The sequence below is a fragment of the Copadichromis virginalis genome, linkage group LG10 (genome assembly GCF_057382275.1).
Source record: "Copadichromis virginalis isolate Kocher_CV1m ecotype Utaka linkage group LG10, C_Virginalis_male_GT1.1, whole genome shotgun sequence".
Taxonomy (NCBI): domain Eukaryota; kingdom Metazoa; phylum Chordata; class Actinopteri; order Cichliformes; family Cichlidae; genus Copadichromis; species Copadichromis virginalis.
The window spans coordinates 19,288,929-19,316,141 of record NC_140627.1 but is presented as its reverse complement, the minus strand read 5'-3'; the positions used below and the strand labels follow the sequence as shown (position 1 = coordinate 19,316,141).

The window sequence follows — 27,213 nt, the reverse complement described above, 5'->3', positions numbered from 1 at the left end:
CCTCCCACAATGAAGTAGCATCAGCCCCATCAGTATGATTCAACCCAAACACTTATCTGCTGACACAATATTTTTTATGCAATTGCTTCTTTTGGCAGGAATAACATGCCATATTGAGCAGCAGTATTTTTTGGAAAGGAGGGTGTGCGGGGATTTTCAGGGATAAAGCGAATCAGGTCCACCGAGACCACTCCCTCTGATTTAAGCTCCGGTTGTAAAGCACAACAAATATGCACCTCGATGATACCCTCCTTTCTGTGTGTGTGTGCACCTCATGATCAAATTCCTTGGGGAAATTCACAGATTGAACAGCTATTTTCAGCCGAGGGGTAATTAACATCAATATTCATACACACGCTATCTGGATGGAGAGTTAGGAAGAGAGAACTGGTGGCGAAAGAGAAGATGAGGAGATGATAGGTGGTGGGAATCGGGAATGGACTGAAAAACAGCAAAGAGGGGGCAGAGCTTTATCAAGGATGCTCGTTTTCTGTGGCTTAGATCAATGCAGGCTTCTAATATGTATGCCAATACCATATTCGACAGCTCCTGTTGTTAAAGAGCGGACTGTGATGAGTATACACTAAGAGGGGAATATACAGTATGGATGAAAAGGAAATAATAATAACAAAAAAAGAGAACGTGAATGAGAAAGAATGAAAACGTGTGTGTGTGTGTGTGTGTGTGTGTGTGTGTGTGTGTGTGTGTGTGTGTGTGTGTTCATCAGAGTGAGGGCAAAAGGGAAAGAGTTGTGTGGGGGAAAAAGAAACCTACAGAGAATGGTTAGTGATGAATTATGGATATTATTTTAACCGCACTTTAGTGAGTGCAGATATCTTTTTGGAATTTAAATATCATCTACGAAGCAGTTTGAGAAGACTATTTCAAGAGATAGCTGCTGATGAATATTTAAATGGGAACACAGAACTACCTGTGACAACTGTGTCGTGGCCTCTGACTTCACACCTACTGCTGTTTTTTTGGGGTTTTTTCTGTTCTGTTATGTTTAAGCGAGAGAGGACTGCGAACCTAAGAGGTGCTCTCAAACAACTAGACGCTCAAAACACTTAAAATAAATGCCACAAAATCTTCAACAGGAAAAGTCTTTCTAACAGCATCCTCCTACTCCCAAGGTGTCAAAGGTCAGGAGTCTCTACAGAGCACAATGCCTACAGCAGCTTTCCATTCAGCCAATTACTGTACACTTCCTCCAGTTTCTCACTCCTCTGTCCTCTCTGTCCTCTGGTCTGTGATTTTAGAACTGATCTTAGGTTTGCATCATCAAATATGTTCCAGTTCTTAAATGGATAACATGTATGTGTTTGTATTTGGGCTCATTCAGGAGAAATGCATGTCGTATAAAGCTGCACAGTGAATTATTGTTTGGCCCAACCATTAATAAACTTCACTGCGACATCCTTTTCTATTGTTTTAGTAATGGGTTTTGTTTCATTATGCACTAATGCAGTGGTGTCAAACGTAAGGCCTGGAGGCCAGAATTGTTCCACCAAAGACTTCATTCTGGCCCACATGAAAGGTGTCCTCTATCAACTAAAGAAATTTCCGTATTTTTAGTGGGTCCACAGTAAAGACATTTTCTGAGAATTAAGAAAACCAGTCTAGGCATGGAGCTACTAGAACTTTTCCTGTAATTTTAACAATTTATCATGTCGTTTCACTGGTTAAGTGTTCAAAGTGTAGTGTATGTGGCTCATAATGTAAAGAGAGTCTGACATCCCTGCTCTAATGTATGAATATATCTACATATATATCTACATAAAGCACAGGAGCAGCAGTCGTAGAGTTTCAGTTAATACCTCTAAAATGTTTGTTTTAATATTTCTTAACCTTACGTCTACATGGGTGATAGTCATCTCATGAAAATGGTGTAAGAGTTAAAGAGGATGTGCTGTTTGGTAAATACATATCCTACATCTTTGTGTCTCTTCCCTGCATCTTAGGCTTCTCTGCCAATAGGATCCCTGCTGCACGGAGCTACAGTACAAGAAAGAGACATAATTGAAAGAAGTAATGAGCCAAGTTAGCCAAATGGAGGCACCCAGGGAGTCAGTATGTTGCTCAAAGACTGGGACGTCTGCACAGAGGTTTGAATCAAAACCCTCAAATACAACAACAGCCCCATGAGCCATTACATAACCCAAAGCTCAATGGAAATGCTTGATTTGTGGCATTTAGCAGTCTTGGAAACGCTCAAAAATGCATCGACTTAGTAAGAATGCAATTTAGAAAAATAATGAAACAATCAATCACTAAGTCGCATTCAAAAGGAGAAAAGGCTTGAGAATTTATGCACAAGACCCCTTCATCAACAGAACAATTAAATAGAGGAGCAGTTTTCATCTATCAGGTTGAATCTCTGAAGCAACACAGATCAAAGGATGTAATGAGGAAAGGAGTCTGATGAACTAGTTAATACGGAGCCTCGTCTTTGCTGAGTCAAATTAGTTGACTTCTCTCTCAACCCCCCCGCGCCGATTCTCCGTGTGCACCGCAACAACAGGATTCAGTCCACAACACAATATTCATGAAGCCATGAACTGGAGGAGCCACCGGCCCACACAAGCTCCCTCAGTCACAACACGAGCACACAGACACACACCTACACATGCACAAACACGCGCAATATACTAAGCACTCATTATCCACCCACATGCCTACATCCTCCACCGAGAAGGACTATCGGGTATGTTTCTGCCACATAACAAAATCAATGTCAATGCTAAGCGTAGTTGGTGGTGGTATAAAACAACTGAGTGAAACAAAGGCTAAGCTAATAAAAGCAGATCCAATAAAATGCAGACTACTTTAGGCATGATACATGGCAACAGCTACTGTGGCAGGAAAGTGAGTATCATTTGGGGCTCCTAAAATGTTACAAAACTCTGGTTGGTGGTAAAATAGAGGAAGAAGTGAGTTATGGACTCCCCCAGTGGCCAGTGGGCAACAAGATAGTTTGCCGCTCTGATGGCTGAGCTGTAAATATGATTTAAGTACCCAACGTGTTATGAAAAAAGGTACTTAGACTAAAGCGACTTCAGTCTACCATTCATTTAGCATTTCCTGTGGCTACCACAGTGTGCCTTATGATCCTGCTTTATCTAGTTCTTAACCCACCCCCAGACTATAGCCTTTGAACACTGAACTACTATGAATATCAAAGGGATGGACATCAGGATGTACTGTTTGGTTAGCAATGTCTTTCCAAGTCTCTGTTCTCCACCAAATTATAGCTGCAGTTTGGGGTGAAAACAGTGAGAAGACTGCAAATCAACTGTCAGCAGCATTTGCTTAAAGGGTGCTTGGCTCCCTCTGTTGGCAAGATTAGGTTTTATTAAGAAATAATATTCTAATTGTCCCTGAAATAACTGGACCAAATATTGTATGTTTAAGCTAAAACAAAACCCTCCTTTGTTCTCTGTTAATATTATACACACATGATTAGGTGCTCTATACCACTACAATATATGAATTGTAGATGACAAAAATGATTTGTAGCTCATTAAAGACCTTGTGGTAAGTACGGCTAAATGAGGACTTGTTTTAAATCAATGAGGTAATTAAATACTGTAATCTGCAAAGCAAGTAATGATATCCATAATCCAAGAGCAGGAAAACCTCAGGCCTTGGCACACTTTGACACCACCTACATATATAATGTTAGAGACCAAGCATAATCCCTCTTATGGCAGTGGCCTCCTCCAGCCAGACAATGCACCCCACTGCTTGGTACTGACACCAGGAACACTGAAAAGGGCCTAAGGCATTAACCAATCATGTTGAGCAATTGCTGGATTCACCAGAACAAGCCCAAACCACAAAGGCCCCAAACCACAACCCAGTGGTGTCCTGCCAAACACCACATGATGCCACCAGAGCTTTTTACACAGCATGACGGGATCATACACTATATATAGCAGGCCATCTTAATGTTGCGGCTTGTTGGATCATGTTTTTGGCCTTACTATTAATAGCTTCATCCTGATCATTCTGAAAGCAAAGCTTTTACTGACACTACACACTGCCCTGTCACACCTGGAGAAGAGAGACACGTATGTGAGGATGCTGTTTGTAGATTACAGCTCAGCATTCAATACCATCGTTCCCTCGAAGCTGGACAGGAAACTGCAGGATCTAGGACTGAGCAGCTCCCTCTGCAGCTGGATCCTTAGCTTCCTGTCTGACAGACGCCAGGTGGTCAGACTGGGCAGCATCACCTCATCCCCCATCACACTGAACACTGGTGCTCCACAGGGGTGTGTACTGAGCCCTCTCCTGTACTCACTCTACACCTACGACTGCACAGCCACTAACAGCTCCAACATCATTGTGAAGTTTGCGGACGACACTACAGTGGTGGGTCTTATCACCAACGGTGATGAGACGGCTTACAGGGAGGAGGTCAGCGCCCTGACCCACTGGTGTCAAGACAACCATCTCACCCTCAACGTCGCAAAGACAAAGGAGTTGATAGTGGACTTCCGGAGGTGCAGAGAAGTACACACCCCCATCACCATCAACGGCGCTGCTGTGGAGAGAGTGAGCAGCTTCCGGTTCCTTGGCGTACACCTGGCTGAGGATCTTACGTGGTCAGTACACACAAACAAAACAGTGAAGAAGGCGCAGCAGCGCCTCTTCTTTCTCAGGAGACTGAAAAGATTCGGCATGAGCCCCCGCATCCTCAGGACCTTCTATCACTGTGCCATTGAGAGCATCCTCACTGGATGCATCACCACCTGGTATGGCAACAGCACCGCCTACAACTGCAAAGCTCTCCAGCGAGTAGTGCGGTGCTCTGAACGGATAATTGGAGGTGAGCTTCCCTCCCTCCAAGACATCTACAGGAAGCGGTGCCTGAGGAAAGCGGGGAGGATCATCAAGGACTCCAGTCACCCCAGCCATAAACTGTTCAGACTGCTTCCATCAGGAAGGAGGTTCTGCAGCATCCGGTCCCGTACCAGCAGACTGAGAGACAGCTTTTTCCATCAGACCATCAGACTGCTGAACACGTCATAGACACCTCAGCTTCACTACTGGAACTTCAACATTATGCACTCCACACTGTATATAAATGCCACTTGTTTTGCACATATTCAACTCTGTATATTTTATATATTTTATTATTATTATTATTATTATTATTTTATTTTATTTTTTTACTATTTAATTTGTAAAAATGTGTATACACACACACACACACACACACACACACACACACACACACACGTAGGAAAATATTTAGTATACACATCCAGAAATGCATACACTATTATATATTGTACATATATTTATTAGTTTCAGGTTGGCCATTCTTGTATTTTGCTCGTTTGTGTTGTTGTGTTTGCACATCTCTGTTGCTTGTGGGGCTCGCACACAAGAATTTCACTCGCATGTGCTGTGCCAGTGTGCCTGCACATGTGATGTGACAATAAAAGTGATTTGATTTGATTTGATTTGATTTGATACTGCTGTTGTTTCCCAAATGTGTGAGCAGTACACACACACACACACACAGCAGATCGAGTCACTTTGAGGGAAGAAACTTTTGGATCCTGCGTCTACTGATGCAAAACTACCACTTTATGCATCTCAAATTTTGACTTGTTTTTTGGGGGGATTCAACTACAAATACTAATTAAAATTATTTCTTTGCTAAGTTGCCTGTCACGTGCAGATGCAAAACTGGTTCATATATTGAGCTAAGTTGCTGTTTTATGCATGAATGATCGATAGGTCTGTGTAAGTGGCTCAAAAAAAAACATTCCTCTGAAAATGCTCAGCTACAAGGACTGACTGAAAAATTAGAGAAAATGAAGACAACACCCAAAGGAAAAAAAACACGAGAACTATTGCTCAAGACCACTTTAAAAACCTAAAAGAAAATCTGGCTGCTTGGAGGCAAAATATGAAGAGATGAGGGGTTCCTCAAAGCATCTGCACAGTGCTGCATATCATATAATTAATGGCACATATTGTAAATGAATAAGTACACTCACTTTTTCTTCAGGTTCTCAAAAGCCATTGTTTTGCACTATAAGCGATTTATTCTGATACAGTGAGATATAAAGTAGTGCTGATGTCAACACAATGAAAAGGTGCTTCTGCCACACAAGTGACTAAATAACAAGCAGGAAATGGCAGCAGTATTATCTTATATTACCATGATTCATATACAAAGTGTTTGACAAAAAAACTCACAGCTGTAGTTCCTATAGGAGGGTCCAGGCACGGCAGCAGACGGAGGGGACTCTGGAACATAGGTACTTGATGACACCTTCTGTGGAGATGAAGTCTTACCTAAAAGAGGAACAAACACCATAAGGGGCTTCCAGAGGCTGTTTATTACAGTTTCTTACCTTCATCCATGCACACTTTAAAAGTACTATACCATCTGTATTATAAGGAGTGGGATTTCCAATCTTCCCCCCAGTTTCCTTTGCTGACTTTAATATATCCATGTCCATAACAACAACCACACGCCTGGAACAAAAAAAGGAGCAAAGTGAAAATTATACCAAATGGGAAAACATGAGTAAACAAAAGAAGAAAGGAAATAAAGAGTCAACACATACCTGCCATCAGCCAAAGTGTTGTTGATGGTCTTTTTCAACAAACACACACAGTTTGGTACCAGGAGGTTCTCTTCAGATAAATAGTTTAACTGGGTAGCAAGCAGGCAAGCTAGACACAAAAATACACAGAAATTTTCATATATAATTTCTAGAAAAAGAAATATCACAGTTTAACTGGCTATATCTTAGTATTTAAGACCTCCACATTATCTTTGACTTTTATTTCTGGTGTCACTTCCAAATTTAAAAGTTGTTGTACTACTGGAGGACACTCACAAGTCAGAGAGTGCTGGCCATCACTCATCATAAGTCGGAACCTGGGTGGGCTTGAGGCATTACTGATCTGACGGATGTTCTGACAAACAGAGAGGGAAGGAAAGATGTCAAAATCAAAACAACAAAAGGTCCCAAGATATATTAATAGGAATCATTAAACCGCTCTGTTTACACATGACAGCAAAGAAGCAATAAAATCAGTTATAACAAGCAGGCATTTATTTACGCAGCCCTTTCCCTCGAACATCTCCACAGAGATAGCAGATGAGTCAGGACCTAAGGGTTCTGCTGCCTCATCTGTAAGCTCTGAGCGGTAAAGAAGGGAAATGTTTAACTAGCTAGCCTAGCTGAGAAGTTATCAAACGTTCTAATCACAAAACAGGTACAGTGGACACATGTGTTTGAATGTGTTTGTTTAACACACAAGTACAAGCATAACACAGACTAATGAAAAGAAAGGCATTTTGTCTGCATGTGCTGACTGTGCTGTTTTAGTGAGTAGGAGATGTGAGAGGAGGAGAGAACAGGAGAGAGCAGAGGACAGATGAGCTGCTAAACGATCTGCTGTAGAGGTGAGGAAGAGGAAATTATCACATGAGACAGAGTTAACACTCTTTGCCTCAGCTCAAAATGAGCCCATCATACAATGAAATCAGAAGATGAGATGCAAGCTCATTCATTTTACAAATTTAACAAAGAATTGAAAAAATACAGAGCGTAACAAAAAGAATCATCTGATTTTTAAAGGTTATCTTTTATAAAGTAATGAAAATAGAAGCTTGCAGTAACTAAAAAAACATGGCTGTACATAAAATTTTACATACAAAACTTTCACTGTTGAGAAGTTCTCAATGTGTCCCCCTCTATATGTAACATTCCATACAACATATTCCTTGCCGAGTTAAACTTGTCTCATACTTTTGTGAGCATGTCTGTAGTCACTGCTACCTACCAGCAACCACATGAAACTCACAAATCTCCTCTTTCTAACAGTATGTGGCTGTGGAATTAAAGCACTTTAAAATCAGATGGTTCTTGTTGATACATCGTGTACAATCTCTATTACGTCTCCATCTGCAATGGCAAAGGTGTTTCACAATGACATCACTGGATCATTCCATCTCCAAACACTGTGAGCCTTCTGCTTGACTATGTCGTTTTTGCATAAAGACTAACAACAAATGTTTGCATTGAAAAGACCACTAGTGACGATTTCTGAATGATATATAGTTGTATTTAAACATAATGCAAAATAAAACACGTAGAATACTTAACATGAAACCTTTACTCACAAAATTGAAAAAGGAAATGCTGTCTTTATTCTGTGCTTGTGCTTGAATGTTAAGTCAAGTTGCACTGCAAAAAGAAAAATATAAGTAATCTAAAACTAGACCTAAATTCTTTAGTTTCCAGATGGTATTGTAATTATAACTCATATATACTCACATATACTCTGTACTTATGCTATAATAGAGGCTTCTATGCATATCATGTAATCTGAAATACAAGTGGGTTTCCACAGAGCCACTCACCAGCAGCTGCAGCACGGGCTTGTCCACATCTAAGCCTTTGCACAGGGCCTAGACATCAATAATAACACACATAGTCGTCGTTAGTTACAACTGCCTGTTTGTCCTCATTACATATTACAGTGTTGCTAAGGCAAAGTTACAGTGTAACAACCATTGGACAAAACTGCCATCTATTCTGTTTCTCATGTGGATGGTGACAAACACTTTCTCTAGACGTCAAATATTATCGAAAAACTGTCGAGAGGTAAAATGTCATTATAGCCCAAAAATAGATTGTTCTGTTGACCCAGCCTGATTGTTTTTGCTCTTCATCACAAATATTGCTCTTAGAGCTTTTTTTTTTAATCAACCGGTAACAAAGTTTATTTTTAACTGATCTGGTAATGCTACAGCTGATGAACCATTAGGACCAAAGGTAAACATTAGCGCACAGGGTAGCAGCCTGAAGTTACACCACACCACAATCAAGCTTGAGACACGGAGTCAAAGAGAAAACAGCAGCTCAGTCAGTTTAAGGTTTATGCTTACTTCAACCGCCCCTTTTGTAAGAGGTACGTTCATGTCTCTCGTGTGAAGCTTATCTCAAAGCTTGCAGAGTTTAGCTTTTCTGGTACGTAGCTCCAAAAAAAGCCATGACACTTATCGCGATAGGAGAGAGGCAAACGACACTTTGCCGAGACGTTAAAAGACCGGAAGTGTCACATTTACGCCTTCAAAATAAACGATATGCTAGGCCACTGCACGACATTGACTATTTTGCCAATCTGTTACATTATATTAATTTGATAGTTTCAGTCTGTAGCTACTGCACTGGTCTAAAAACTAAACATACTACATACATACTACATTATTTGTATTTATACAACAAACAGATTCAACAAAGCTGTGACCACCACTATGTGTGTATTTGTATAATAGCCAAAAATGAATAAAACAAAACTGCAAAGGCGAGGGGCAACAAAACTGAATAACACCAAAGGTAATCCAACTTGTATGGAGAGTTGTGTTACTACTTTTAAACACATGTTTCCAAAACTTACTTATTTAAATTCTGCCCTCACACAGAATTACTACAAATATCAAAATATTGAATATTGTTTCATATGGCAAATCAGATTCCGGTGCAAAATGTGAAAAGCGCCTTGAAAATAGTCACGAAAAGCAATTTTATAACCTCTAAAATGAAACCTAGCTTCAGAATTATTTTTGGATACTACCGAAAAATATTGTTTTACGACAATGTGATTAGTTTGAATTGTGTCATTAACCTAATAAGGAGAATATTTTTCAATTTTCACATACAGGATGGTCTTTGAACAGCCACGGGTTTGCAGTTTTGATTTTATTGTGAAAGATATTGCCGGGAACTGTAGTTTGGTCCACTCTAACGTGACAGCTGTGCTGAGAGCGCTGAGAGCTCATGTGAAACTAATTCAAAACAAACCCAAACTACTCTCCGGTCCTGCGGTCCTGTCAGCAGGGTGACGCGGTTCTGTTGTAATCCATAATGGATCTGCCGTGCGTTCAGTGGCAAGATCACGTGGCACAGAAGTGGCGCGCTCTCGAGCCCAAACTAAAGGAACAGTTTACGTCCCTGCTTGAAATAGATGACGTTTTCAGATGTGGTCTAAGTCTCGTGAGGTAAGCACCCAGTTCAGCTCATGTAGTACCAATGAATTTAAGACTACGAACCTATTTTATTAACCTTACACTGACTGGTAGTTCTGAGGCAGCTGCAACAGCTTGGACCACTTGAACTGGACTTTAGTCCAGGAAAAGCTTTTGAACAGTGCTCTGCACCTATTTTGTGTTTCTGTGTATTATTAAAGGGTTCTTTTTGTTTTTGCAGACAAGATGATCTGGACTTCTTGCAGCAAGAATCTGCAGTATATTCAGTACAGAAGGATGCAGAGCTAGCAGCCAAATGCAGGGTGAGGGGAAACTCCAGCTTCAAGACTAAAAACTACACTGCAGCTGCTCTGCACTATTCAAAGGTAAATTTGAAACAATATTATATCTTACTCTGGGACTGTAGGCACCCTAGATACTTTAATTAAGTTAAAAAAAAATCCTTTCTTTTAGCGGGAAGAAACATCCGGCAGAACCAAGCTCAGTAAGAGAGTGGCTATATGCTGCAATGGAGTGATTGGGGGGAAGACAGGACAAAAGACACACTGTGGAATAAAGCCAGAGATTAATAATAAGCAATGATTAAATGCAGAGTGGTGTGTAAACACTGAGACAGTGAAACAATGTGAAATACTAGCTCTGATGTAAGTTAAGTAAGAAATACTACGCTGGTGACTATCGCTGTTACATCTGAGGTGTATCTGGATTTTATTTTGACTCTAAAAGTGTAAGCATGCCTTTGATATTAAGCACCTTAAACATGAAAACACTGCCCACCATAAACCCCTACCTCGACTGTCTCCTGTTATTACAGGGCATCTGTTTTGCTCCCAGTACTTCGGAGCAGCTGTCTCTGTGCTACGCCAACCGCTCTGCTACGCTCTACCATCTGCAGCACTACCAGGTGAGTCTGTGCCACCTTCACCATTAAAACCAGCTGTGCTCAGTGGATGGCTAGTGTTGTCATGGTGTGAGCTACAATTGGCTGTAGGAAGCTTGCACAGAAAAACGTGCTGGTTCAAATCCTCATGCAAATGGTTGATGATCTGCACACAAGACTGCATAAGTGTTCTTTTTTTAACAATGCTGAAGACTTTCTTGCTGTGGCCAACAGGAAGGATACCCATGTTCCTCACATCACACCCGTTTCCATCACAGAAGCTTTACCTGGAACCATTTATAAGTCACTGTACCTCTGCGGGTGCTTTGCAACCAGGAGCTCATCTTCTATAATGATTTTTTTCATGATTCATTAAATAAAAAAATATCGGGCATTATAATATTTTTTAATATCCTATTTCTCAAACTTGTGCCAGGCACTAGGATTAAGTCAAAACTGTACAGGGCATTCATTTATCCTACTTACTTTTGAAGCTGTTATAAAATACCTTTGACTGCTAATTCCACACTGTTCTCCCCTCACAAGTCAGGTAAGAGTTTTGAAGCACCAGCTGAGTCCACAGTAACAACCCTGTTCTCCATTACTTGATGTATAATAAGCCTGTATGGTTAGGAAGTGTCTGTGGGAGGACATTAATCTACCAAAAAACAGGAATAAAAAGATTTTAAAAAAGTTCAACTGAGCGAAGTTAAAAAGCAGTAATTCCTGCAGTTTCTCATGTTTAAGCCTAACATGTCAAATAAGTTATTATCAGTTTATTAAATTTTTAACACCTTCAAATGGGAAGCGTGAATTAGATATTCTAGTTTATGAAGTTGTGCATGTTTAGCAAAATCTTGATAACTGTCTAAACCGAACCCCATCTGGTTTGGCTTTAACTCTTTTCTCTAATAAAGATGACATTTAACAACCTCCCCGGTATCCGTAATGAGGAGTTTTGACACCTCTGTATATGTCAATAAAGACGTGGTTTGGCGACTATTAGAATAGTTTTCAGGTTTTTCCAAGGGTAGCTCTATAAGCAGAGACCACCCTCACTAATATCTGATGCAAACAGTCATTTTGTTCTATAAGCAGACCTGACATATGAGAGGAACCACTCAGTTCAGAAAGGGTCCTCCTAATGGATTAAGAAAGAGTTAAAACAAAACTAGTTAATTATCCTAACCATAATCACTGGGATTATAGGTCTAAACCCGCCGTGGTTTTTAACGTTTGTGCCATGAGTCAACAGTAAACCTATCCAACAAGGAAAGAATGCACTACTGCATATTTCATTCATCCAAGGTTCAGATCGCAGAACAAAATGAACTCTTTTGCTTTTTTTCTTTAACTTCTCTTCTTGGAATCATAGCAGATTCTTTTTCTTCTCCTTCCTCTGCTTCTACTCCTCCTTCCTTTAGGGGTTGCTGCAGCAGATCATCTGTCTCCATCTCAGCCTTTCCCTGACATCCTTTTTCTATCACACCAACCCTCTAAACATCCTTCTTCAGTGCAGTCCATGAATCTTCTCTGTGGTCTTCCACCTTTTTCCTTCTGCGTGCACCATCTTAAACATCCTTAATCCAGTATATGTACACTATCTCTCCAATATATACTCAGTCCCTTGACTAAACAAAGTATTTTTGAATCACATTGACTGTCAATCTCGGGTTTAAGTGTGTGGTACAAACTCTCAACATCAGACTTAAAGCAAATCCTAATCACAACCACCACACCAACTCAAATGCTGTCCTCACACTAAAATTCTCTCAAATTCATGTTGGCCTAAATCTAAACTGCTCTTTTCCGAGTCCTCTACATAGACAACAGCAGGTTTGATGAGAATAGAGAGCTGTGAATGATGTGTGTGTCAGTGCATTGACTAGACCAGGGGTGCCCAATCCCAGTCCTCGAGAGCTACCGTCCTGCAGCTTTTAGACGCATTCCTTCTTCTGACACACCTGAATCAACTGAATGGCTTGTTATCAGGCCTTTGCCAAACTTGATGGCATGCTGAAGAGGTAATCACACCATTTGATTCAGCTGTGTTGGAGTAGGGATGCATCTAAAAGCTGCAGGATAGTAGATCTCGAGGACTGGGATTGGGCACCCCTGGACTAGACCTTCTTTGACCCCCCTAATTCAGCTGCCTATTCGACAGACAGTGCACAGACCATCATTATGATAGCTAGGCTACCTAACCATAGCCAGAGCTGTAACTGGCAGAATCATACTTCATATGTAAAACCTTGCAACAGCTTAGCAGGCGTGTGAAATGGGTCAGAATCATAAAAGTGCTTATTTGTGTACAATCTGTATGTAGCATTCACAGCACTGCTTACTGTCCTTAAAAATGCCTCCAGTATTCCTTTTCTCAGTCTTCTTATGACAGGTTTCTAAGCCTTACCCCTCCGGTTCAGTGCAGAATTCATGAGTTAGTAAAAAGTCTGTCATCTCTATGTTTTGCTCACAGTCTTTGATTTTGTGATTGTTTACGCTCCAGCTTTTCTGTTTTCCTCAGGAATGCCTTGATGACATTGACAGAGCCGTGAAGAATGGCTATCCCTCTCATCTTTTACACAAACTGGAGGACCGCCGCACTCTGTGCTTTAAACATCTCTCTGTACATGAAAAGGGAAGGGAGGATGATCAAAACCCTGCCTCAAACGATTGTAAAGGTTCAGACACAGCAAATTCACCATCTGTTGGGCCTCTCACAGTTGGGATTTGTCCTCAAGTTGTTGTTGACTCCACTGTGGAGAAAGGTCGACACCTGGTGGCTGTAAATAGAATAGCAGCCGGGGAGGTGATTCTCACTGACAGGCCATACAGCTGTGTCCTCCTACCAGGAATGGAGGAGGTGAAAGGGAAGGTGGGACGGTATGGCAGAGAGAGAGAAGTGTTGTTTGGAGTGGAGGACAGGCGTTGCCATAGGTGTTTGACTGAAACGCTGATTCTTGTACCATGTGACAGGTGTAGCTACAGCCGATACTGTTCAACTGGTTGTCAGCAGGAAGCCTGGGAAGAACATCATCGCTGGGAGTGTGCGCTGGGAGCAGATCTGATGGCGATGGGCGTTATGTCACAGCTCGCCCTGAGGTTAGCTCTCAAGGCAGGGTTAAAAAACTTTCTACTAGCAAGGGAGCCAATCAGAGACAAGCACAAAGAGTGTTTTAATAATCACTCGAGTGATCCTTCTACGTCATCCTATGGGGGCTCTTACCTGAATGTGTATAACTTGCTGCACCACCTGAATCACCACAGCCCTGCTCTGCGTTTCATGTGTGCGGTCACCGCAGCAACACTCTACCTGAAGCTCAGCAAGGCAGGACCACCACCTGTATCATGGAGCCATACCCCACAGGGACCAAACAAGGAGGGAGGAGACGCTGATTGGAATGCAGAGCTATGGATGCTGGGAAGTGCAGTTCTACAGCACATCCTACAGCTGAGGTGTAACGCCCAGGCAATAGTCGTGCTGCAAGACACAGGTGACTGCAGGCGCAAAATGTGTTGTTAAGTTGGCTCAGATTGAGTGTAGTTAGAATAAACAGCTGCAGCTGCGTGTCACAGGCAGAAAAATGAGAAAGAAAATCGTGTTCCCTCTTTGATGAAATTGATGGATGACACAACTAAAAACGATTCCACTGGCATAAAAGTCTTTTTTAGGTGCTTCAGGTGTGACAACACAGCAGACGCTTTCAGAGGAAGATTTACAGTGCACTCACTTTGCTTCTTTTTCTAACTCAGTGGAATGAAAACAGTAATAAAAAATGTGGGTGAGAATGAAGTTAAAGAGGAACTCAATTTAAACATGCTTGGATGATGGGACATGTTTACACTGCTTGTTGGGTCAAAAATTCAGTTTCAGGTTATCATAGAAGACCACAGAGGTTTACTTTTAGGATGTCACAACCAGAAAATTTAGGAGATTTTTGCTTCAAAAGGATTTTAAGGATATATAAAACTTTTCTTATTGATTTTTGCAACTGTGAATACTCTGTAGTGTCGACTACGCAGGAGGTCCCTTTTTCTAATTGCATTTTGTTTTGGCTTTTTGCATCTCACAGGAGCAACAAACTCACCGGTGCAGTCCAACAGGGAAATTCGCATTGCTACTGCAGTATTCCCGACTCTTAGTCTTCTCAATCACTCTTGCTGCCCCAACACCAGCCTGGTGTTCAGCACTGGAGGCATTATTGAGCCTTCTGGTTCAGCTCTGTCTGCAGACTTCAGTGGGGGTGAAGCTGAATGGAGGCACAAGGCGCAGGGAGTCACTGTAACAGTCAGAGCAGCCAAGCTCATCACTCCTGGACAAGAGATCCTGCACTGCTATGGTATGATGTACGATGGAACATTTAGATAGATTAGAATCAATATGGTATCATAACCTTGTGTATAAAAGCAATTTTTCACCATTCATTTTATTTTCCCTTCAGGTCCTCATAGCAGCAGGATGGTGACCCAGGAACGCCGTTGTCTTCTGCAAGAGCAGTACTATTTCTTGTGTCAGTGTGAGGCCTGTAGCCAACAGCAGCAGGACGTGGAGGAGCCCAGACAGCAGGAGCCAGGCGCTGAGGGCAGAGATCTTGGACTCCTGTGCATCAAGTGCAAAGGATCTCTCAAAGTATGAGATCATTATTGACTTTTTTCAGGATTAATGGGGGGCACAGTGTTGCAATTGAAAACATGCTGGTTAGTTAATTATTAATTCTAATTCTCGACGTACGTTTAAATGTCAGATTGTGTGGTTGTGTGTCTCTCTCGGTGTTAGCCCTGTGATGGACTGGCAACCTGTCTAGGGTGCACCCCTTCTTTCATCCTATGAAAGCTTGAATAGACTCCAGCCCCCTCTGTGACCCTAAATTCAATAAGTGCAGTGGTTTGCCTCACAGCTCACAGGGGTTTGAATCCACTTGCCGACTGGAGGCTTTTTGTGTGGCATGTCCTTGTGGATCTTCTCTGGGCACTCTGAACTGCTCCCACAGTCCAAAACATGTACGGGGCTATATTGATTTGTGATGTTAAATTGACCATAGGTGTGAATGTGAGTGTGAATTGTTGTCTATTTCTCCCCTGTGACCAAAGGACGACTTGTCTGGCGTATGCCAAGCCTCTCGCCCTGTGACTGCTGATATCCAGCCCTCCATGAGCCTGAATTAGATACGATGGGGGGGAAAATGAAAGAATTTTAAAGGAAACTGATCCGTCCATTCTTCTGGCCATTTGCCCAATGTCTGTTGACATTTCCATGTTAATCATTTAAAAATACTGTAAATACTTTTCAGAAAAGGAGTGAGGACAGAGAAGCCGGATTTGTATGTTCACGCTCATCCTGCAGTCATTGTATGTCCTTATCTGACGTGAACAACAGTCTGCAGGAGATCAGGGTTAACCTGGAGAAGGCTGTGGAACTCATGGAGACAGACAGGCCAGGTGCTTGTAAAAAAATAAAAAATAAACATCCAAATCTAATCAAATATAGAAATACATCACTGTCATGTGATTCTTCTCTTCTACCCTCCCCCAGGTGAGGCCCTAAGACTTCTAAAAAAGACTCTGTGTCAGTCTGGTCTCATCCTTGCAGAGACACACCCACTACAGGGGGAGCTAGCTGATGCCACAGCCAGAGCTTATGCTTCTCTGGGTACGCATAATAATGATGTGGAGTATTTGCATATGAGCTGTGTGGTTAATGGTGTTTGTGTTTTTAACACCCTGAGGAGTTAAAAAAAACCCTCCAAAAAGCATCTGTGCATAATCTTTGCAGTCTTCTTACTGCTTTGTTTGTGTTCTGCTGTTTCTGTAGGTGACTGGAATAGTGCAGCATCCCATCTGGAGCGAAGCGCTGTAGCCATTGCCTCCCAGTTTGGAAAAGAAAGCGTCGAACTGGGTCGACAACTCTTCAAATTAGCACAGCTACACTTCAATGGGTGAGAAAAGTTGTGCAGAGAGTGGGCAGAAAAAAATTTCAGGTTGCGTTCCTTCTTTTTTAGTGTCTAGTGCTAAATGTGCAGTCACACTGCAGCTGTCAGAGTAATTGCCTAAACTTAGAATACTTGGTTTAATAAGACGACAAACCGTACCTGAGCCAAGTGCCTAAAGCTTCACAGTCTCATAACTTCTACTACGTTCTGTTTTTGACTCTCTTTATTTGTAGAAATAACAACCTTTGCGTCATTTTCCTCTCCTTCTCCCAGTGGTTCCCGAGGGGCAGCTCTCTCCGTCATCCCCAAGGTCAGGCGACTTCTCTGCCTTCACTGCGGTCCACACTGCCATGAATTACAGGAGCTGAAGGCCATGGAGGACTGCTTACAAGGGTAGTTTTCAAAAAAAGCAAACGATAATTAGTTTTGTACTTTGTGAAGCTCATTAAAATATGAGAAATTTCATGATTGCAGGCCTTGTTTGTTTTGTGCTGTTACATTGCAGGTAACATATAGTCTTTTTATAAGTTCTTGTTTTTACAAGAAGAAATTATATTATAGCACTGTAGTGCTGTGCATACCCTCAGCTATGCTATAAATATAGGTAACCGTCTGACCTTTAGATGGCAGCAATTGTCCAGTGACTAATTCAATTTCATGCTTGAATGACTGGACAGTAAGATGTAGCTTCTACTCCTGAACCTACAGTACATGGCCCATGTCCTCCAAGACCTTCAGCTTAAAAGTCTTTATAGGACCATTAAGGCGTGATGTTCAGGTGTTGGAGCATTTTTCCTCTTTCAGTCAATCAATTAAAAGCCTTGCATGTAAGTGATGAAGTACAAAGACTAGTGTACCACAACAGCGAAGAAATAAGGGTTCAGGTCACAGTAAGCTCTGATGTAAAGGTTCATTAGCTTTTAAAAAGGAGCGGAAGCTCATGTTGGGCAAAGACAATAAAATCATGATCACAGCTGGAAGTCCCGAGGCATGTGCCAGGTAAAACCTCACAAGTGTCTGGAGGGCAGCCAATCTGACAGATGTGAAGATGTGCGTACAAGTCAAGGTCAAGACAAAACTTTGGTGAGGCAGCTGGTGAAAGAAGCTGGGGAGCAGTGACTCCTCAGTGAACTCAGAATGGTCCATGGGGCAGATTCCTGCTGATGATTGTGGGAAGAAGGTTGAAAGTTAAGTCTGAATAACGTCTTCATTCAGGTCAACTTTTAATTCTCTCTAAAAACTGTAGAAAACTGAGACTGTAGATGAAATTCTTTTCAACATCTATTAATGTGCTGATTAAAAAAAATCAGATCTGTATTCTATAACACATTAGAAAGTGGTTAGAAATTTCTTATCACAATATTCCAGAATGAAAAATGTCCATCAGGATATCACAGAGCACAAAGTAACATTAATAATATTGAGCTGTCCAAATCCACTAGATGTTTAATTTACTGGAAAGTAAACCAAAAAGTCTGACAACCATCAGAAACGTCAGTGACTAAAGCGTGTGACTTCCTGAAAGGAGCCGAAAGATTCACTCTACTTATTAAATTCAAATATACTGGTCAACAGAAAATCAGTGTTGCAAACAGAAACCGATGTCTGCAAAATCAATTTTGATGGCTTTCCTTTTTTTTTTTTTGTTATAAATGATGTCACACAGCAGCCAATCTGAAAGATTTTATCATACAACAGAAGTCTAGACTGCCTGGCCTTAATGAGTGAATGAACTATTAAACCACATCTATACAGTGCCCTTATGTGAACCAAAATTTCAGAAGTCCTCTGCTGTTCACACTGCTGACTCATGACTGTGTAGCAACACACAGTTCAAATCACATCATTAAATTCGCTGATGACACGACCGTGGTGGGTCTCATTAGCAAGAACGACGAGTCAGCGTACAGAGAGGAAGTGCAGAGACTAACGGACTGGTGTAAGGACAACAACCTGTCTCTGAATGTTGACAAGACAAAAGAGATGGTTGTTGACTTTAGGAGGACACGAGGCGACCACTCACCGCTGAGCATCAACGGCTCCTCTGTGGAGATCGTTGACAGCACCAAATTCCTGGGCGTACACCTGGAGAAGGACCTCGGCTGGTCCCTCAACACCAGCTCCCTGCACAAGAAAGCCCAACAGCGTCTCTTCTTTCTGAGAAGACTGAGAAAGGCCCGGCTTCCACCACCGATCCTGACCACCTTCTATAGAGGAACTATTGAGAGCATCCTGAGCGGCTGCATCACTGTCTGGTTTGGGAGCTGTGCCATATCAGACCGCAAGACCCTACAGCGGATAGTGGGAACAGCAGAGAAGATCATCGGGGTCTCTCTACCCTCTATTGAGGACATCTACACCACACGCTGCATTCGCAAAGCCACCAGCATTGTGGCTGATCGGACACACCCCTCTCACACACTCTTTACACTCCTGCCATCTGGAAAAAGGTACCGAAGCATTCGGGCACGCAACAACCAACAACCAACACAAGCGCAAACACACTGACCTACACCACCAAACCATCGCACACACCAACCTGTAAATGCTCTTTTGCACAATATTATTACTAGATATATTATATATTATTATTTTTTTTGCACTAACTTGTCTTGTAGCACCTTGGTTCCTGGAGGAACGTTGTTTCGCCTCACTGTGTATTTTTAAACTGTATATGGTTGAAGTGACAATAAAGTTGAACTTGAACTTGAACTTGAACTTGAGAAGCGGGACCACGTCTCCAAACATGCTCCTTCCGGTTCTTATCTATATATGTTCCCCCAGTTCTACAAGCTTTTCATTCTGGTTTACGTGCCCCACCCACCTTCCCCTTTCCAATTCTTTAACTTCTTCACTTCAATTTAGTACATGGGAATCTGCTAGGCCTGGGAGCCGCCGCCAGTCCCTTTGGAGGCCTTCCCCAAACCGCAGCTTAATTCATGTCATTCATTATCTACTAAAATGCTGTCAAACCTAAATTGAGGACGTGGGCCCAGCTAGCATGAACTAAAATCTAATTGAGATGCTTTGGCATGACCTTAAATCTGCAAAAAAAGACTTTTGACATTACTGTGTGGGTGTTATGCCAGTCACATCTATACATCTATCCACATCTATACTAAGCAGTCAAAAACATTTGGTGATGTATGTTCTATAAGAAGAAACCTTTTGACAAAATAATCATGAGAGTTTTCAGCTCTTTAGTCATGCTAAATTTCAGTGTTTAGCCAATCAAGCGGCAAATATTTTAATCGCTTGTTTTTAAATGAAATTAATTTAGTATTCTCACTCTTTGGTCAAATGTCTCGAAAAACATGTCTCTTTGTATGTTTTGTCCTCTTATAAGCTAATGTAAACTGAGATATTGTTAAAAGGCAAATATGCAAGTGATTGTAGCTTTAACACAGCTTATAGGCTTTAGAAAAGAAGCTGATGGAGTGCATAATAGGAGATTTACACTAATGCAGCTTGAAATCCCCTACATCAGAGATAACAGAGTTTTCATAATAATCCTACATATAATTCAGCTATGCATCTTGAATAGTAAAATCTTTGTTACCCAAAGAAAGACTTATCAAAAGAGCCAAATTTGTCTTATTTGTAACTAATCATCAAATACCTCAGGTCCCCATTGTTGCATCTGTGTTTACATTTCCAAATGGGAAATTCTTCGAATTTGTTTGCTTCTTCTTCTGCATTTGTAAGATAAGTTGTGTGTACATCACTCTCAATAGGAGCTGAGAGAGACATGCAAGCCCATGTCCAAAACAAATCACACGAGCTAGGTAAATATTTTTGAGGTAGGGGGTGAAAAGGAGCACAAGAAAGACAAACACAATCAGCATGAAAAGGTCTGCAGATGTCTGCCGGCTGTTGCAGTATCAGATAGTGGATTTGTTATTTTCACTGTGCAGTGCCATTTGAGCCCATTTCCACAGGCTGCGATCTTATCAGATGTTTTCCTACATAATGCAATCAAAAATGGACAGACCACAGACAAAAAGCTGTGGTGTGCTGTGCATATTCGGTGATATCTCTAACAGTCTGACAGAGCCACTACCAGCTGAGACGCCTGACTCATCTCTCCAAATTACAACCATGCAGCTTTACAGTTGTAGGCAGAGGTTTACATACACTCACATGTAGATCAACCACTCTTCTTGAAAGAATAAAGTGGTTGGTTTCCTGGCATGGACCTGGCTATTAAGCATAATCCACAAATTTTCAATACAGTTGATGTCAGGGCTTTGGGAAAACCATTTCATAAGTTTAATGCTAGACTGATTTATTCATTCCAAAACCAGTTTTGATTAACATGTTTGTGATCATTTCCTGTTTGAACACTCAACTCTGTACCTGTTTTAACTGTCTAGCTGTTCAGTTGAGATTAATTTGAAGAGATTGTAATCCTCCTCCTTCATTGTTCCATCTACTTTGAGCAATGTAGTAGTACCACTGACAGTAAAACAGACCCAGAACATGATGCTACCACCACCACCGTGCTTGACAGCTGGTACCGTGTTTTTAGGTTTGAAATCGTCACCTTTACGCTTCTAAACATACATCTTGGGATTAGGGCAGATAGCTTAATCTTTGTCCTGCTGGACCATAAAACTTGTCTCTGGAAGGAATTGGCTTTTCTATGTTCACCGCTGCAAATGTCTGCAAGCTTGAAGGTGTTGATTTTGGAGCAAAAGCTATTTTTTTTGTCTGTACCCTCTCAGTCCATGGCGATGTAAAACTCTCTTCAGTTTGGACAGTGATGCTGGTGTTCCAGCAGTTTCCAGTTTATGACAGACTTGAACCCTGGTAGTTCCTGGGTTGTTTTTTAACATCCGTATAAATTTCCTCTTATCTGAGGGTTGCTGTTTGATCTAATGATCTTGGAATCTGCAGTTGTTAAGAAATGCCTCTAAGAGACTTTTTAAGAGATCTGTCTCTTTCTCCTGTCAGGTTTACTGTTTTCCCCCTCATAAAATCCAGCAATTGGTATGATCACAAGCCAGACAGCAAGCTAATGCAACTGCCCAAGCATACAAAGAGCACAATAGACTGGGACAATGCTCAAAATCATAGGAGCAGGAGTATTTCAGCAGTTTTATATATTCCATAAATTATCATAAAAAGAGTATTGGAGCACTGTGGTGATTTGAATTACAGTGTGGGAAAGCAGAAGCACCAAAAACAAAAATCACATGCAGGCCCACGAGTGAACTTGACGCTTCATTCTCAGCTTCAGTCTCTGGGGTTCTTTTTTCAGACATTACGTAGCCTCCCCTGAACCGTAGCAAATGCTCTAATTTGAGTTTGCAGTGTTTACCCTTCCAAAAGCAGGGCCGATGCCCAATAAAATCCCATTAATCCAGCCAATGTCAGCCTATCCCCACAGACACTGGATGAGAGGTGGGGCACTTTCTGGATAGATAGGCATTCCATTACAGAGTCAGTACTTAAATATTTTTGAGTTGGTTTGAAGTTTGTGATCATTATGGATGTGAATAATCCAATCAACCCCCCTTCCCACTTATTCATCAGCCTTCAGTTTTAACCTGCTGATGCTGGCCCCTTTGGAGAGCCTGATGTTCAAACTGTCACATCCTGACACGAGCACTCACTCTGAAACTCCGAACCTCTCCAGTGTCTCGGTCTGCCTTTAAGCTGGTTTGTTCCTTCAGTCTTCAATGCTCCATCTATCATCCTCTCTCTACAGCAGAGGAAATTTGAATCATGATGCAGATGATGGTAATTTGGCTGGGCTCATGTAAAAATAAAATTTCCATCACTCTCTCAAGGTTATTATCAACTAATATGAAAATCGCTGACAGTAAATCATAGTCTCGATCAAGACTGAATGTTAAGTACAATGATGATGCATTGGAACCAGTTCTGTTGGGCCAAAAATAGAAACATTCATTAGTTATTGCTTGTTTTGCAGGCTACCATCTCAGCATCCAAATCATTGTTAGATGTAGAGAGAGAGCGATAGCGAGCGCTTGTGGGCTGAATAAGAATCACGAGCTGTGGATAGAGGAGAGGCTAAATTTGGCACATGTGCATTAGAGGTGTTCACACTACAGGACAAGGTGAAGGTGAGCTTAGCCAGCAGACCCACCGGCAATCGCTCTCCCAAACAGCCTATTCACCTTGCCGGAACTCAGTCACACACTTATGAGTAAGCAGCTCGACACATACAAAGTTAGGTTTTGATTGACACTTCAATCTGCAGGCTGTATGACTCTGGGGATGTCAGTGTTGGTCTGTGAATGAACTGCTTTGGTCCTGCTTAGGATCACCATTATTAAACTGTTATCATAATATCATTGCTCCAAGCACAGCCTCACAGAGCTGCACACATGGATGAAGACTCTTGTCACTGCTTCTTATTTTACCTTCTGGCTGCTTCTGAGTTCCTAAAAAGGTGATAATCTAATATTTACACCTGTAAAGTATTATTTAGTACAATTTGGGTTTCACTGCCATCACATTATCCTAATAAGAGGAGCTGCTGTTGACGAACTTCATGATTGAAGGCTTTTTTCCCGTCCCCCGACTGCTGTCTGCTCTCTTGTTATGATGTTCCCAGATATGAAAGCTGAATATTGCTGACATTATTCATCCACCTCCAGGGAACAATAAGGCGTGCGACATACTTCGAACCTCAAAAAGCAAATAAAAAATATTGAGGAGAAAGTCGCCCTTGGGGAAATTTATTTATTTACTTAGTTTATATTCTGTGGTGTCAGCATACTCCTCTGCCACCTGGGGCTCTAAATATGTTAAGTGAAAAATATAGGGCCATCAACTCTTTTTTTTTCTCCCCATTTTTTTTATAACTGCCATAAAAGTATATTCATCTGACAAGCCAAGAAGGTTTATTTCTCTTTTGCGTGTGTTTGATGAAACTGAAGTTTGGCAGAGTCAGCTTGATGTTCTGAAACTTTCTCACATAAAACTGTAATCTATCTTGTCATAGGGGTAAAAAGCTAAGAATAGGTCCCCTCTCTCTTCTCGCCAGATAAAAGTAATGACCTCTCCTTTTTAATTTGCCTCACTATAATAAATGTAAAATAATCTCCCCCTCCCCCTTGTCAGCCTCCTTTTTTTTCTTTCTTATGAACGTCCCGCTCTGTTCCCGACTGTAATGGCACGAGTATTTTCAGCACTGTGGAGGAGCATGAATGGATGATGAAGCCATTTACCTCAGTGACTGCTCATGCTCCTCATTCATCAGTCTACCCTTCTTGTAATGTAAAGCGTTCTGTTATTGCACTTGATAGGGAAATTTCCTTTCCATTTTCTCCCTTCACAAGATGAGAATGGGGTCAGAGAAGGTAGAAATTTGGTGTCATGTTCAAGGGCACCCAACTTCAGAGGGAAAAATATAACTGGTCACTATGCTGTAATTATTCCTAAATTATCCCCCCCCCCCAAAAAAAAAAACAAAAAAAAAACAGATTTCATTGCTTGACTGATTAAATACCAGGGAAACAGCGTTGTCCAGTAAAATGCTTTGATTCAGAGAGAAAGCACAGAGTGTACTCAAAATATCAAGAAACTTTAAGCAGCTGGACAGTGGTTATTGCAACTTAATCAACATTGGGCAAGTCAACTTCTAAGGGGACACAAGCCCTTAAATCAGTCTTGATGATAGGGTAGAAAGAGTGCGGCACGATATATAGCAATGTGGAAAACTTTAGAGTCACCCATTGAAGGCAAAAACAAATTTTGTGCAATTCTAAGCCTGAAACGTAATATTTGATATGACAACCTTTATTCTTCAACATAGCCTGAACTTTCTTAGGCATTGTTTCTTGTAATTTTCTAAGTAGTCTTTAGGAATAGTTTTTCAAGCTTCCTTGACAGAGCCTCCACTGTGAGCCTTCACAGATGGCTGTAGATGCTCACTGTTGTACCTCTCTCATGACCTCCTCTATACAGGGAGTGCAGAATTATTAGGCAAATGAGTATTTTGTCCACATCATCCTCTTCATGCATGTTGTCTTACTCCAAGCTATATAGGCTCGAAAGCCTACTACCAATTAAGCATATTAGGTGATGTGCATCTCTGTAATGAGAAGGGGTGTGGTCTAATGACATCAACACCCTATATCAGGTGTGCATAATTATTAGGCAACGTCCTTTCCTTTGGCAAAATGGGTCAAAAGAAGGACTTGACAGGCTCAGAAAAGTCAAAAATAGTGAGATATCTTGCAGAGGGATGCAGCAGTCTCAAAATTGCAAAGCTTCTGAAGCGTGATCATCCAACAATCAAGCGTTTCATTCAAAATAGTCAACAGGGTCGCAAGAAGCGTGTGGAAAAACCAAGGCGCAAAATAACTGCCCATGAACTGAGAAAAGTCAAGCGTGCAGCTGCCAAGATGCCACTTGCCACCAGTTTGGCCATATTTCAGAGCTGCAACATCACTGGAGTGCCCAAAAGCACGAGGTGTGCAATACTCAGAGACATGGCCAAGGTAAGAAAGGCTGAAAGACGACCACCACTGAACAAGACACACAAGCTGAAACGTCAAGACTGGGCCAAGAAATATCTCAAGACTGATTTTTCTAAGGTTTTATGGACTGATGAAATGAGAGTGAGTCTTGATGGGCCAGATGGATGGGCCCGTGGCTGGATTGGTAAAGGGCAGAGAGCTCCAGTCCGACTCAGACGCCAGCAAGGTGGAGGTAGAGTACTGGTTTGGGCTGGTATCATCAAAGATGAGCTTGTGGGGCCTTTTCGGGTTGAGGATGGAGTCAAGCTCAACTCCCAGTCCTACTGCCAGTTTCTGGAAGACACCTTCTTCAAGCAGTGGTACAGGAAGAAGTCTGCATCCTTCAAGAAAAACATGATTTTCATGCAGGACAATGCTCCATCACACGCGTCCAAGTACTCCACAGCGTGGCTGGCAAGAAAGGGTATAAAAGAAGAAAAACTAATGACATGGCCTCCTTGTTCACCTGATCTGAACCCCATTGAGAACCTGTGGTCCATCATCAAATGTGAGATTTACAAGGAGGGAAAACAGTACACCTCTCTGAACAGTGTCTGGGAGGCTGTGGTTGCTGCTGCACGCAATGTTGATGGTGAACAGATCAAAACACTGACAGAATCCATGGATGGCAGGCTTTTGAGTGTCCTTGCAAAGAAAGGTGGCTATATTGGTCGCTGATTTGTTTTTGTTTTGTTTTTGAATGTCAGAAATGTATATTTGTGAATGTGGAGATGTTATATTGGTTTCACTGGTAAAAATAAATAATTGAAATGGGTATATATTTGTTTTTTGTTAAGTTGCCTAATAATTATGCACAGTAATAGTCACCTGCACACACAGATATCCCCCTAAAATAGCTAAAACTAAAAACAAACTAAAAACTACTTCCAAAAACATTCAGCTTTGATATTAATGAGTTTTTTTTGGGTTCATTGAGAACATGGTTGTTGTTCAATAATAAAGTTATTCCTCAAAAATACAACTTGCCTAATAATTCTGCACTCCCTGTACATATTGAGAACAATTTGAACCAAAAGCATCAAATCTAGATTCATCACTCTTTTTATGGTTGAATGCTTCATAGGTAAGTGTGGCTTAACAATGAGAGATGACTCAAGAGTTTTTACTGTTCATCTTTCTTTAAAATGAAATTTGAGTGAAACAAAAACACAAAAAGTTAAGTCCTCTGCAGAATATTAAGTGGCATAAAATATAAATAAATAATGTCTCCCTGAATGTACAGTATTTGAATAAATGTCCTTTTGTGTCTATTAACTTTTGCTGAACACCACACCCTCACCATCCAGGAGACCTCACGTCTCACTACCTATACGAACATTAATTATTGAATAAATGAGAGGCCAGAGCGCTGGCGGTGATCCTGCTGTCCAGAGTGCACAGCAGCACAGCAGCTATTTGCCCCTGGAAAGTTCGCCATGACTGTGGACAGAAGTGATGAGCAGCACTGCTGATGGATTGCGTGTACTGTGAGTGTGACTGAACAGTCCTGCCAAGCATAAATATTGTCTCTGACTTTGCCCATTGAGGACAGCCCAATGACAGGAATTGTTTTATCGAGAGATGTTGAAAGAGCGATGCCAGCCCACACTCACTACATAAACTTGCACTCTAAATGACAGCTCTAGTAGCTCTTTATTAGTTAGCGCATTTTACTACATTTGGAAAACCCAGTGTAAGTATGTAAAGATGAAGTAATGAACACATGTCGCTCGATTGACCAATAACCTTTGAGAAGTCTAGACACTTGAACTCTTAACTTTAACCAAACCCTAACCTTGTTAATCCTGACCTCAAGGATTAAAGATAAACTCGTTTAAGATTTAATACTGTGTTGGATCATCTCAGAGGAACAGCCACATGGCT

At 41.4% G+C, this 27,213-nt stretch overlaps 2 protein-coding genes across 4 annotated transcripts in view; one reads left to right on the top strand and one right to left on the bottom strand.

Moving 5' to 3' along the window:
• The window catches only part of LOC146700298 (replication protein A 70 kDa DNA-binding subunit-like), a 49,432-nt gene extending 40,345 nt beyond the window's left edge, over nucleotides 1-9,087 (bottom strand). The window contains exons 1-6 of one of the 2 annotated variants that reach the window (XM_085470460.1): nucleotides 8,927-9,087; nucleotides 8,399-8,446; nucleotides 6,867-6,945; nucleotides 6,591-6,699; nucleotides 6,407-6,498; nucleotides 6,217-6,315 (exon numbers count right to left, since the gene is read on the bottom strand). In XM_085470460.1, the coding sequence (XP_085326586.1) occupies nucleotides 6,217-6,315; nucleotides 6,407-6,498; nucleotides 6,591-6,699; nucleotides 6,867-6,945; nucleotides 8,399-8,446; nucleotides 8,927-8,959 (460 nt within the window). In that variant the 5' untranslated portion in view covers nucleotides 8,960-9,087. Of the gene's footprint in view, nucleotides 1-6,216; nucleotides 6,316-6,406; nucleotides 6,499-6,590; nucleotides 6,700-6,866; nucleotides 6,946-8,158; nucleotides 8,223-8,398; nucleotides 8,447-8,926 lie in introns of those variants that run through there. The other variant, XM_085470461.1, reaches the window with a different exon arrangement.
• Nucleotides 9,088-9,749: 662 nt separating this feature from the next.
• Nucleotides 9,750-17,310, top strand: smyd4 (SET and MYND domain containing 4). 2 transcript variants are annotated; one of them, XM_085470459.1, is made up of 10 exons: nucleotides 9,750-10,039; nucleotides 10,248-10,392; nucleotides 10,842-10,931; nucleotides 13,432-14,401; nucleotides 14,981-15,247; nucleotides 15,350-15,537; nucleotides 16,199-16,346; nucleotides 16,441-16,557; nucleotides 16,720-16,843; nucleotides 17,071-17,310. In XM_085470459.1, the coding sequence occupies exons 1-10, from the start codon at nucleotides 9,906-9,908 to the stop codon at nucleotides 17,189-17,191; spliced, it is 2,304 nt and encodes a 767-aa protein (XP_085326585.1). In that variant the 5' UTR covers nucleotides 9,750-9,905; the 3' UTR covers nucleotides 17,192-17,310. The 2 variants fall into 2 exon arrangements, with proteins under 2 accessions (XP_085326585.1, XP_085326584.1); XM_085470458.1 differs by having other exon boundaries at nucleotides 9,752-10,039; nucleotides 17,111-17,310.
• Nucleotides 17,311-27,213: the final 9,903 nt, after the last annotated feature.